Consider the following 12,901-nt stretch of genomic DNA (forward strand, 5'->3'; position numbering starts at 1 on the left):
CTTGCAGATATAAACCTCCTTCATGACAGATAAATTTGGTAAGATTGGGTAACCATTCTTGCAGACTGCATAACACACATCACTTTCATATTACTGGAAATGCCAAGACAAAGCCTCACACCTATGTTTTTGATTGCTGTTTAAGGCTAATTATGTAATTCAGCCTCTTTAAAATAAATTTCAGTATGAAAAACACTAGTTGATGAAACACACATGTATAAAGATACTGCCACTATGAGAGATTTCTATCCAAAATAGTAATATGAAATGGCAAGATGGAATACTCAGGTCTTTGTGTTGTGACAACAGAAACACTTAGTGTGCACCCCATTTCACTTGTTTTGAATTATGTTCTGAGTGACACATTCTTTTCATAACCAGTTCCCAAACTTTCTACCATCATAAGGTATACTTATGAAGTTTCAAAGTCCATGTTAAACTGTAGGTCTTCCTACAGTTGTTTCAGAGGTTGGAGAAAAACAATGGCATACTACCTCCAATAAGAAGTACACTGGCCTTGCCAAGACAACCTTCGAGTTGAAAACAGCTTTATTATTATTAAAGTAAACTTTATTTCTGAATGGGGGACCACACTATCTCAGAAACCTACTTTTATTATATGCTTACACATTTGTTTGGAAAAAATAAGGCTTATTCTTATTCTATGCTTAACTCCTAAGTATTTTATTTCCAACTTACATACTGTGTTTTGTATGTATTTAGGTATCACATAGGAAAGGCTTGCCGCATGTTATTTACTGTCGTGTGTGGAGGTGGCCAGACCTCCAATCTCACCATGAGCTAAAACCGATGGAAAATTGCAGATTTCCTTTCTCAGCCAAACAGAAGGAAGTCTGCATAAATCCGTATCATTACAAGCGAGTTGAAAGCCCAGGTAATTATTTCATTTGTTTCTGATGTTGTGTGCTCTTTACATGGTGTGTACATGTCCGTAAGTTTAAACATTTGTTGATATCTTAGCATGTATCTATTTAAAAATATTCAGTTAATGTGTTGTGAAGTGTCTTAAGGCATTATGTAAACTGACATTGATTAGTCTCAACCTCTTCATACAGATCCACTATATACAGTATTATTTCAAGTGTGCTTTCTCAGTCTGCATGTAATGTCAGCGAGCACCAACTTGTACCAACAAGAAATTTTTGTAGTATTACCAAGAACGGCCAAAAGTAGTTTCTTATTTTGAAGTTAGCTTGCTTACATTGTAGGTATTCAATACAGACATTTTTGACAGTTTGGGATAGCTCCGACATCTGCGTGAAATAATGTTGATAATAATGTGTTAAATATGAACGAGTTTTGTCACAATCAAGTAGAAGGTTGATGATTATCTAAAGCTAATATTCAGTTGGTGCAACAGCAATAATAGAAATTAGCTGGTTTTCTTACCATTTTATTACTGAGTACTGTTCAGACTATTTACAGTTTGACTGGAAAAAGGAAATGCAGAAAGAAAGAAAGAAAGAAAGGAAAGTACCTTGACTTCTTACCTCACTGGAGAACTAGTATGTTTTGATTTGACTATTACAGTATCATTCAGTAAAGTGAATCGTAAAAAATGAACCTGTACACAAACATTTGCGCAATTCGCATGCACGTAGCTGCTGTTTCTTGGTGCTGGGGTCCAACTATGGACTGTGCCTGCGGCTGACGTGCTGTGATCTGTGGTGGGTGGTGCAGGCAAAGGAGGTGGCAAGGGGATGGGGAGTGGGGAGGATAACAGGGTACTGGTGATGGAAGAGATTGCGCTGCTTGTTGTGGAGCATGTAGGGATGTGATGGTGACAGGATGGGACGTGGGGGGGGGGATCTAGAGAAGGGGAAAGACATTAGGTGCGTTGATGGAATAGAATGTGTTTGCATTGCTGGAGTGGGAATGTGGGAATGGGAAGGAGATTGGTAGGGTGAAAACAGGGACTAGTGAAGGTTGAGGCCATAGGCTGGAAGGGGGGGGGGGTGTTACTGGAACCAATGATAGGTTGTGGGCAGCTTCTCCACTTGCACAATTCAGGAAAGCTGATGTTTGTAGGAAGGATTCAGATGGCACAGGCTGTGAAGCTGCCGCTGATGTCAAGCACATCTTGTTGGACAGCACAGTCAGCAACTGTGTGGTCCAGCTGTCTCTTGGTCACAGTTTGGCGTGGGCATTCCTGTGGAAGATAGCTTGTTAGTTGTCTTTCCCACACGGAAAGGAGCACCGTGATTACAGTGTAGTTTGTAGAACATATGACTGCTTTCACAGGTAACTCTGCCTTTGATGGGATGGGACCTACTGGAGTAGTTCATGGTTGGAGGATGTATTGGACAGACCTTGCATCTGTTGCAGAGATATGAGGCAAGGGGTTGAGAACAAAGGTGGAGTAGGGATGGACAAGGACATTGTGTAGGTTTATTACGTAGCTAAATACCGCTGTGGAAGAGGTTGGAAGGATAGTGAGTAGGATATTCCTCATTCAAGGACATATGGAGAGGTAGTCAAAATCCTGGTGAAGAATGTGATTCCCTTACCCCAGTCCTAATTGTTACTGAGTCATGAGGAAGTGGCAGTAGGCAACTATTGTGAATGACACTCTGAAGTGCTCAGATGTAAACAACAGCAGTGGTGTAGCTTTAAGAGTTGTTTTGAATATCGTGCAGTGTTCTTCCTAATTTCCAGACTGTGTCTGTTTAATACTGCTGTTATAAACTTTTTTGTGACTTAAAAGCTATAGTAAATGAAAAATAGTGGTGTGTTTACCACCTAGTGTTAACTTCTGTTCACCGTATAATTGTTACGTGTTATCTTGGATACTTTACAGTGTTTTAAATAATTTCCTGATAGCTTCAGTTTAAGTGTGTTGTTAGAAAATATCATGCTTTTATAGTTTTCATTCACTTTGTGTCTGATATTACCTACTTTCAATGAACTCCAATCATAATTCTACATCAGAAACGTGTGAGAGCTGTGGGTTGGTGTTTCAATGGGGAGAAGGCAGTGGGAAGTTAAAGTGTCATATGGGGCTCTTCCGTGGAACTGCAGACTATGTAGAAGAGAGAAGAAAATCATGAAACTGAGATGAAAGATTTGTGCCCTCCAGATAGTTAGAAATGGCATATTTTGAATTAGATAGGTTGAAGGGAGGATGAGACAATGGCAGCTGGGGGAAGAAAGAGAAAACCTCTGACATTGTATTTCAAATTTTGATCAACAATCAGTTTGACGAATGCTGTTCTAATTTGTTGATCCCTTCTGAATAATAGGAATTGTCCAAATGTGCAAAATAGCAATTATTTTCTGCAATCACCTTCTCGTTTGAATAAAGTCTTTGTCCCACCATCCATTTCTTCAAATTTGGGAACAAATAGTTGTCCGAGGGAGCCAAGTCTGTAGAATATAGGGGAGTATGTGAAACAAGATGGAATCCTATTTCCATTATTTTTTGACCGCAACTGCTAAGGTGTATGCTGGTGTATTGTTGTGATGGAAAAGGACTTTTTTACAGTCCAATTGCCAGCATTTTTCTTGCAGCTCGGTTTTCAAATGGTTCAATAACAATGTGTAATATGCACCTGTAATAGTTTTACCCTTTTCCAGATAGTCGATGAGGATTATGCCTTGTGAATACCAAAAGACTGTCGCCATAACCTTCCGACCAAAAGACTGGTCTTCGCCCTTTTTTTGTGCAGATTCTCCCGTGGTAATCCATTGTTTAGATTGTTGTTTGGTCTCAGGAGTATAGTAATGTATCCAAGTTTCATCCACAGTGATGAAATGACACTTAAAGTCCTGCGGATTCTTCCTGAACAGCTGCAAACCATCCTTGCAACACTTCACATGGTTCCGTTTTTGGTCAAGCGTGATCAATCGTGGAACCCATCTTGCGGATAGCTTTCTTATGTCCAAATGTTTATGCAAAATATTATGTACCCATTCATTTGAGATGCCCACAACACTAGCAATCTTACCCAACTTAACTGTTTTGTAATCCATCACCATATCATGGATTATGTAAATGATTACTGGAGTTGTATCCTCCACAGGGCGCCCAGAATGTTCAGCGTCACTTGTGCCCATATGGCCACTCTGTAAATTTTGAAACCACTTATAAACTGTTCTGATCGAAGGTGCAGAGTCACCGTAATGTTTTTCAAGCTTCTCTCTAGTCTCCTGAGGCATTCTGCCTTTCATAAAGTAATGTTTAATCACCACATGAAATTCTTCTTCCTCCACTTTTTTACAATCACTTGACTTCCTTGATTCACACGAATGCCAAACACAAAGAAATAGACCAGTATGGATGAAACTTGCTGTTCGTTCTTTCCAAAGATGCCACTAACTAAACATGACCTTGATATGCGCCAGTGGTGCCACCTCTTGGACTTTGCACGGAGTTTTCAAACGTCCCGTGTAAAGTGCAAAAGGCTCATAAAAACAACTTTGACCAAGTCAGTAGAAAAGCCACATAAAAAGAAAAGCATCTTGCTACTAGAAAGGGTTGTGGGAGGGGTGTAAGCCAGTTGCTACAGTAATAGCTGAGAGTGTAGTACCAGGTCACAAACATCCCGAAACCTAGTACCAAGCTTATCCAGGTGACAGAGAACACAGTGGCCTAGACCTTTCTGACTTGAAAGTTGACGTGGAGGAAATAGTAGCAGCAACAGCATACATTTGTGTGGGATTTGTCAAGGTTTTGCAGCGACATGACCAACCCAAGATTAACACAGCCGTTAGCTTTGTGAACAAAGAGCGAGTTGCTTTTGACTGAAACAGAGTTTAGTATCTGTGCCATGCCAGTTGCTGCAATTGAGAGATGGGGATGCAGTAACAATGGCCTGCAACTAAATTGGAGGGGGAGGAAAGATTGGCTAAGCACCTTGCAGAAAGTGTAAGGGGAAGGGGGAACAAGTACACAAGGCAAAATCCCTGAGAGTCCAGTAATCACAGGGGCACATTTTTTTTCGGTTATGAGTCAGTTTACAGGCAGAGAGTACTGAAAGAAATTAGAGCAGTACAAGGCATAATACATGTAGCAGTTTCCAGAAAATTAAAATTCCAAAATTAATTTGGTTCATCGAAACCTTAGAAGTGATTTATGTTCTGCGCTTTTCTGAACACCATCTAATGACAGGGAAGGAGAAGTTAAATATCAGGCATTATAGACTTACACTATTTTTGTGTGGAGTTACCTTGGAATAAATAGGGGCTGCAACAAATGTAAAAGTTGGGCACAAAGTCAGAAATGTTGAAACAAATAATTGTTGTGTTGATCAGAACCTAGAACCATGTTGTTGTGAGTTGTTACTGCAGAATACGTCTGTGATCACTGTAACAGTCTACCAATCCCTTCCAGGAAGCATCCAGCTATTTATGGAAAATCTAGAGTCTATTGAGCTGCCTGTCAGAAAAGAAGGAAAAGTGAGTAATTTGTGGAGATTTCATTTCTGTAGAGTCCTTAAAAGTTACAGGAAATGTGAACTAGAATTATTATTCGTGTGTTTCAGTCTAATTTTGGTAGTCAGTTTTCCAACTAGTGCAGCAAAATAGTAGAACACTGATTCATAACATTTTTATAGATAATGTTCAGGCAGAAACAATTAATGTGTACCGAATTGCTAATGGACCATCTGATCATGATGCACAGTTAATGGAAATAAACAATATGTACCTTACAACCTTGCGGTGAGTCCATACAAAGCCATGAGACTTATTAATGACAAAAGAATACTGTGTTTTAAGAGTGAGCTAAAAGGGACGGTATGGGATAAGATATAAGTAGAAAGAGATGCTAAAAATTGAATTTATTCAATAATGATTTTTTTGTCAGTATTTGAAAATTACTTTCCTAAAACATTATTCGGACCCCATGGGTAACCAAGTGAATTAAAATCAAGGATCCAAAAATGAGGTGATTTTTGTGGGTGTGGAACAAGTCAGGAAGTGTAACATAAAAATCATAAAAATTTGCATGTAATACTCACTTCCTTGATCATTTGTTAGGAGACTCAAAATATGTGGCTACATTACAGTAAACTGCAAATATTTACAGAATTAATACACTGTCAGAATGAAAGATAGTTGTGCACTTTTAATAAATTAATCATACACAAAACACCTAATCGTGACTGTTGTGACCAAATGCTGTCAAAACTGAAATCTAACAGACATTTTTACTTAAGCTGGTCTAACAGTCCCTGTTAAGGTATTCATCTATAGAGTAGAAGGATACTACAAAAAAAAAAAAAAAAAAAAAAAAAAAAAAAAAATATACTGTAGTACTTTCCTTAAAGTCTTAAAACTGTCCAAAAGTGTGTGTGTCTTGACAGAAATAAATAAAACTGATAATAAGATTAAAACTGTATGGGACATTGTCAGTGCACAAAATTAAAATATGCATAGTTAAAATAGTTTGACAATGTTGTGACGGATAATTAACAAGTAGAAAGTACTTTTAACAATCATTTTCTCAACGTAGCAGCAAATGTCATGTTAAATGATTCAGCTGAAGAAGCAAGAGACTATATTAAAAAATGAGCAAATATTAAAAATGTCATTTCACTAAACTTTAAGCAACTAGAAGTAGTAGCAACACCCTTCACTGAAATTAATACAATTTAAAAAATTCAAAAAAACAAAAGTCCTTGTTGAGTTAATGGAATTTTAAACAGAATTCTGAAAATTTTTTCGACTTAATAAATAATGCCCATAGTATATATGTAGTGCATCACTACCACAGGGAATTTTTCCAGGCAGGTTAATATACAATTATTAAACCACTACATTAAAAAAAGGTGAAAAGTCTGGCTTAAACCATTATTGTCCAATTTCCTCATGGACATCTATTTCCAAAATGTTCGAAAAAGTAATGCATCCGAGCAGTCACACACTTCAGTCGAAACAATTTACTTAGCATATCACAATTTGGAGAACAGAAAGATTGCTTGAGTGAGAATGCTATTTATACATTCACTCATCAAATAGTGCAAGCCTTAATTAATAATATATCAACAGTTGATAGTTTTTGTTATTCTTCCAAGGCACTTGATTGTGTATCGTGTGAATCATGAACTGTCTTAGAAAAACTCCAATTTTATGAAATTGATGGATTTATGCACAGCTGGTTTGAATCATACGTAAGAAACAGAATGCAAAAGGCTGTGCTGAATAATTCCGACATTGTCGGAAATGTAGAAAATTTTAAGTTTGGGGGAAAATAGCAAAGGGAGTCCCACAGCATTCAATGCTGGGTGTTCTACTTTTCCTTATACACATGAATGGTCTTCCAATTCACATTCATCAAGCAAAAATGGTTCTTTTTCCATGTGATACTAGTTATATAATAAATCCCATAAGAGAGAAAGCGACAGAAGAGCTGGTAAATGATATTTTCCAAAGAATTAAATGGTTCTATGAAAAGACACTCTTCCTAAGTTTTGAAGAAAAGCACACCACATTAGATTCTGTGCAAGAAGTAGAGTCATAGCAAGAATAAATATAGCACATGAGCAGCTGTGAGAAAATAGGATAGAATGCTCCAAATTTTTGCATTTACATATTGATGAAATCTGCAACTGGAGGAAACATATACTGAGCTCCTCAAACAATTAAGTTCAGCTACTTCTGCTCCACTCAGTGCTTCTATACAAGGTTGGGAGGATAGTTTTGGTCTTTGAAGTTCTCAGTGAGACCATTGACATATTTGGAGAGAGACTACTCATCACTACAGATGCGACGACCATGAATGGCTATGCTGTATGGAAGGGACTTACTGGTATGGAATGGATGCAGCTGTCAAAGTAGAATTACGATGGTGAGTGGTAGAGTTGATGTGGGTGTAGGTTCTAAGGTAGCCTTTCTTGAGGTGGAAGTCAACATCAATGAACATAGTTTGTTGGGTTGAGGATGATCATTAGGTCAAGATAATGAAGATGTCATCAGTGAATCTGAACTAGGAGAGGGATTTGGGATTCTGGGTGGTTAGGAATGGTTCCTCTAGATGCCCATGAACATGATGGCATAGGATGGTGCCCATTACTGTACCACAGACTTGTTTGCAGGTGATGCCTTCCAAGGAGAGCTAATTGTGGCTGTGGATATAAACTGTCGAGTCACATTAATGTGACTACCTGTCAGAAGACTGAATAAACATCTTTTGCACTGCGGATTGTAGCGAGTTAAGCAGGAAGAGAGTTAATGAGGTTCTGGAAGGCACCCACAGAAATGTGGAACCACAGACTTCAGTGCTGTGGCCAGCTGCACTAGATTTCTTGATTGAGAATCCATGGTGTGAACAGCCGATCGATGTGGTCCCACAGATTCTTGATTGTGTTTAAATCCGGGGAGTGCGATAATCTCATCCTGGTTCTCCTTGAACCATATAAGTACACTGTGAGCTGTGTGGCAAGTTGCATTGTCCCACTGGTAGATGCTATTGTGTTGAGGGAAAACAAACTGCATGTAGAGGTGGACATGGTCCTCATGCTTAGATACATACTTGTGTTGATCTGTTGTTCTTTCCAGATTTACAAGATCACCTAGGGAATTTTATGAAAAGATTCACCAGACCATAACGCTCTCTCCTCGGGCATAGAACCTTCAGATGATTGTTGCAGGGTGTTTACTTTCAGTCTGACAGGGCATTAAACGTGATTCTCTGAAAAGGCCACCTGTTGCCCGTCAGTGGATGTCCAGTTGTGGTATTGGCAAGCAAATTTCTTCCTTAATCACTGGTGAACAGCAGTCAGCCTGGGTGCATGAATCAGGTGCCTACTGCAGAGGCAGTAATGGTCACTGAATAGTTGTTGAGGAGTCACTGTTGGTAGCCCCTTGGTTCATCTGGGTGGTCAGTTGTTCAACAGTTGCATGTCTGTTTGCCCATAGATATCTCTGCAGCAGTCATTCACCTCTGTCATCTGTGGCCGTCGGTATACCACAGTTACCTTCATGTCAGTTTTGGATAGCGCCAATTTGCCATACATGGTGTACTTTGACCACAACGGCATGTGAATACTTTACATTATTTGAGAAATGCGTCCACTCATGGTCCGAAAGACAACGATCGTGCCCTTTTGGACGTCAGATAGGTCCTTCCATTTCAGCAGTATGACAATGACTGCAATGTTTTCTGTGGTCCCTGAGAAGCTTTATGTACCCTCCACTGATGCTGCCATTTGCTGTCTGTGAGTAGCTATTGCTTGTTGGCTTCAAGTGTAAGCTATGGCCACATTAATGTGACTGAACTGTGTGTTTCATCATGGTAACAGGAAAGGAGTTGTACATTTGGAGTCAGCCATGTGCTGGGAAAGGCATCAAGGTCATGGGCATTGGTGATGTTAGTGTAGAGAGAGGTGGCATTGACAGCTTTCATGGATCAACACATTCAGACTATTACTTATTACTGTATAAAAACACCCATCATTCCTCCTCTGACTCTTGACAGTTTATGTTTCCTTACCACCTAGTGCCATGGTCATCACTGTAGATGCTACCTCTCTTTGCACGACATCCCCAATGATCATGCGCGTGCCACTATTGAACACTACTTTTCCCATTACCCGACTGCCTTCAAACCTACAACCACATTCCTAATCCACTCGCAATTACTTCTCCTTTGAAGGCATCACCTAAAGAAAAAAAAAAGTGTGCACCCACATGGCACCTCCTACGCTAATCTGTTCATAGGCCATCTGGAGGAATCCTTCCTAACTACCTGGGATCCCAAACCCGTCGCCTGGTTCAGATTTGTCGATAATGTCTTCGTGACCTGGACTGAGATTGAAGTCATCCCACCCACATTCCTCCAGAACCTCCCCCATTAACTTCACCTGGTTTCCCTCAACCCAACAATCCACCTTCCTTAATGAACTCCACCTCAAGGATGGCTATGTCAGTACTTCTGTCCACACCAGACTTGCGAGCCACCAACAATATCTCAATGACAGATTTCATTCATACCAAGAAATCCCTTCCATGCAGTCTAGCCACCCATGGTCGTCACATGTGTAGTCATGAGCAGCCCCTCTCCAACTATGTCAAAGGTCTCACTGTGACCTTCAAAGCCTGGTATTACCCTCCCAACATTGTCCAGTAACACCATCCAGGAATGGGGCAACTGATTCACATTCTATGCCAGGGTTCAGCTATCTCGCATCACACCCTGAAGTGAGGAAAGTCATACCCACTACTATCTCGACCCCTCCCATGGTAGTATCCAGACCTACACAATATCTTTATCCATCCCTAAATAGACCCTGTTCCCATTCCCTTTCCTTAGGGCTCATATTACTTGTACCATGTATCCTCCCTCTACCACCTACTGTAGTACTGTTGTAGCCATATCCTATCCCATGACAGGCAGGATTACCTGTGAAAGCAGTCACGTGATCTACAAACTAAGCTGAAATTGCTGTGGTACTTTCTGCATGGGCAAGATAACTAACAAGTTGTTTGTCCGCACGAATGGCCACTGCCAAACTGGTCAGAAAACAGCAGGACCACCCAGTTGCTGAACTTGCTGCCTGACACAATGTGCTTCACTTCAGTGACAACCTGCACCATATGGATCCTTCCTACCAGCACCAGCTTTTCTGAATTGTGTGGGAGGGAGCTCTCCTCGCAATGTATCCTTCTTGCCCATGATGCCCCTGGCCTCTATGTTCTCCTGTCCCTGCCTTCCCCCTGTGAACCCCTTCTCGCTTCCCACTGCCACTCCTGCTCTACGCACGCCTTCTATTCCACCACCTCACCTACAGTTTTTTTCCCTTTATCTTGAGCTCACCTCTCTCACAGCTTCCCCTCCCCCCAACAAATCCCCCCCCCCCCCCCCCCCCAATCCCACCCAACTCTGCACCTTGCAGCCCATCCTGCATCCTGTCACAGCCACGTCCTTGTATGCTCTTACAAGCAGTGCAACATCTTCCAACACCTCTTCCTGCTATTTTTCCCACTCCTTGTCCCATACCTTCTTACTCCCACCAGCTACCCATCTTTCAGCACTTCTGATGCAGGTGGAGTCTGTGATGGTCCCAGCAGCTGGAGAATAGTAGCCGTGTGTGTGTGTGTGTGTGTGTGTGTTTCATTGGGCATGTCTGCAATCCAGCACCTCTTTTATGTGGTGAATAGCAATCTCATCTTTCCATTTTTGTTACTCCATACAGGACATTACTGTAACATCATGAAAGTCTAATCATTAGAACAGACACCTACCTTACGTAATGCTCCATCTGCTGCATGTAGTGTGCCCTAGTGGTTAACATCACAGGCTGCTGTAGTGTGTCACTAATTCAAACTCAGTCTCCTGCAATTATTTGTGATTTGGTAGTTACTAGGTCTGGAAGGTTCTCGAATTTTCTTACTTTTGTAATATTTGTAGGTTCTGGAATATACTGTGTTTCCATGTACACTTAGGGGACAAAAATCATGGGATACCTCCAAATATTGTGTTGTACCACCTTTTGCATGGCATAGTGCAACACCTCGATGTGGCATGGACTCAACAAGTCGTTGGAAGTCTGCTCAGAAATATTGAGAAATGCTGCCTCTATAGCTTTCCATAATTTCGAACTTGTTGCTAGTGCATGATTTTATGTACGAACTGACCTCTCAATTATGTCCTATAAAAGTTCAATGGGATTCATGTCGGACAATCTGGGTGGCCAGATCATTCATCGAATTGTCAGAATGACCTCTAGACTGATCACAAGCAACAGTGACTCTGTGATGGGTGCATTGTCATCCATAAAAATTCCACTGTTGTTTTGGAACAAGAAGCCCATGAATGGCTACAGACGGTTTCCAAATAGCCGAACTTAACCATTTTCAGTCGATAATCAGTTCAGTTGGACCCAGTCCATTCCATGTAAAGACAGCCCACAAACCGAGCGAGGTAGCACACTGGACTCGCATTCGGGAGGACGACGGTTCAATCCCATCTCCGGCCATCCTGATTTAGGTTTTCCGTGATTTCCCTAAATCGCTTCAGGTAAATGCCGGGATGGTTCCTTTGAAAGGGCACGGCCGATTTCCTTCCCCATCCTTCCCTCACCCGAGCTTGCGCTCCTTCTCTAATGACCTGGTTGTCGATGGGACGTTAAACACTAATCTCCTCCTCCTCCTCCTCCTCCAGCCCACAACATTCTGGAGCCACCACCAGGTTGCACAGTGCCTTGTTGACAACTTGGTCTGTGGCTTCGTAGGGACTGCACCACACTCAAACACTATCATCAGCTCCTACCAACAGGAATTGGAACTCATATGAATAGACCACAGTTTTCCAGTCATCTATGATCCAACCTATAAGGTCATGAGCCAGGAGAGAGGCACTTAAGTTGGTTGTCTGCTGCCATAGCCCATTAAAGCAAAAATTCGCCCTAATGGAAATGTTCATTGTAAGCTGCACATTGATTTCTGATGTTATTTGATTAAGTGTTGCTCGTCGTTTAGCACTGACAACTTTACGTACACGCTGCTGCTCTCGGTCATTAATTGAATGCCGCTGGCCACTACTTTGTTCATGGTGAGAGGTAATGTCTGAAATTTGGTGTTCTCAGCATACTCATGACACTGTGGATCTCAGAATATTGAATACCGTAACAGTTTCCGAAATGGAATGTCCCATATGTATAGCTGTTAATTCCTGTTGTGTATACATAATCATTTCGGAAACTTTCCAGATGAATCACCTGCAATGACAGTTCCGCGAATGCCTCTTTTATATCTTGTGTATGTGATACTATCGCCACGTGTGTATGTTCACATCGCTATCACATGAGTCTTATCATCTCTCCATTCAGGAGTTCAGTTCTCATCTGACTCTACATTGGTATTTGTAATAGACATGCATCAGTGCAACATGTCGTACATAATTTACTATCCTGCATTTGAATTTGGACTTGATTCTGTTTAT

General features: G+C 40.9%; 1 protein-coding gene across 3 annotated transcripts in view; it reads left to right on the forward strand.

Annotated features, from left to right (window-relative positions):
* The window catches only part of LOC126278253 (protein mothers against dpp-like), a 128,654-nt gene that overhangs the window by 34,815 nt on the left and 80,938 nt on the right, over positions 1-12,901 (forward strand). For all 3 annotated transcript variants that reach the window (XM_049978248.1, XM_049978250.1, XM_049978249.1), the window contains one exon: positions 724-895. In XM_049978248.1, coding sequence (XP_049834205.1) covers positions 724-895 — 172 coding nt within the window. The remainder of the gene's footprint in view (positions 1-723; positions 896-12,901) is intronic.

This window comes from Schistocerca gregaria, chromosome 6 (assembly GCF_023897955.1).
Source record: "Schistocerca gregaria isolate iqSchGreg1 chromosome 6, iqSchGreg1.2, whole genome shotgun sequence".
NCBI lineage: Eukaryota > Metazoa > Arthropoda > Insecta > Orthoptera > Acrididae > Schistocerca > Schistocerca gregaria.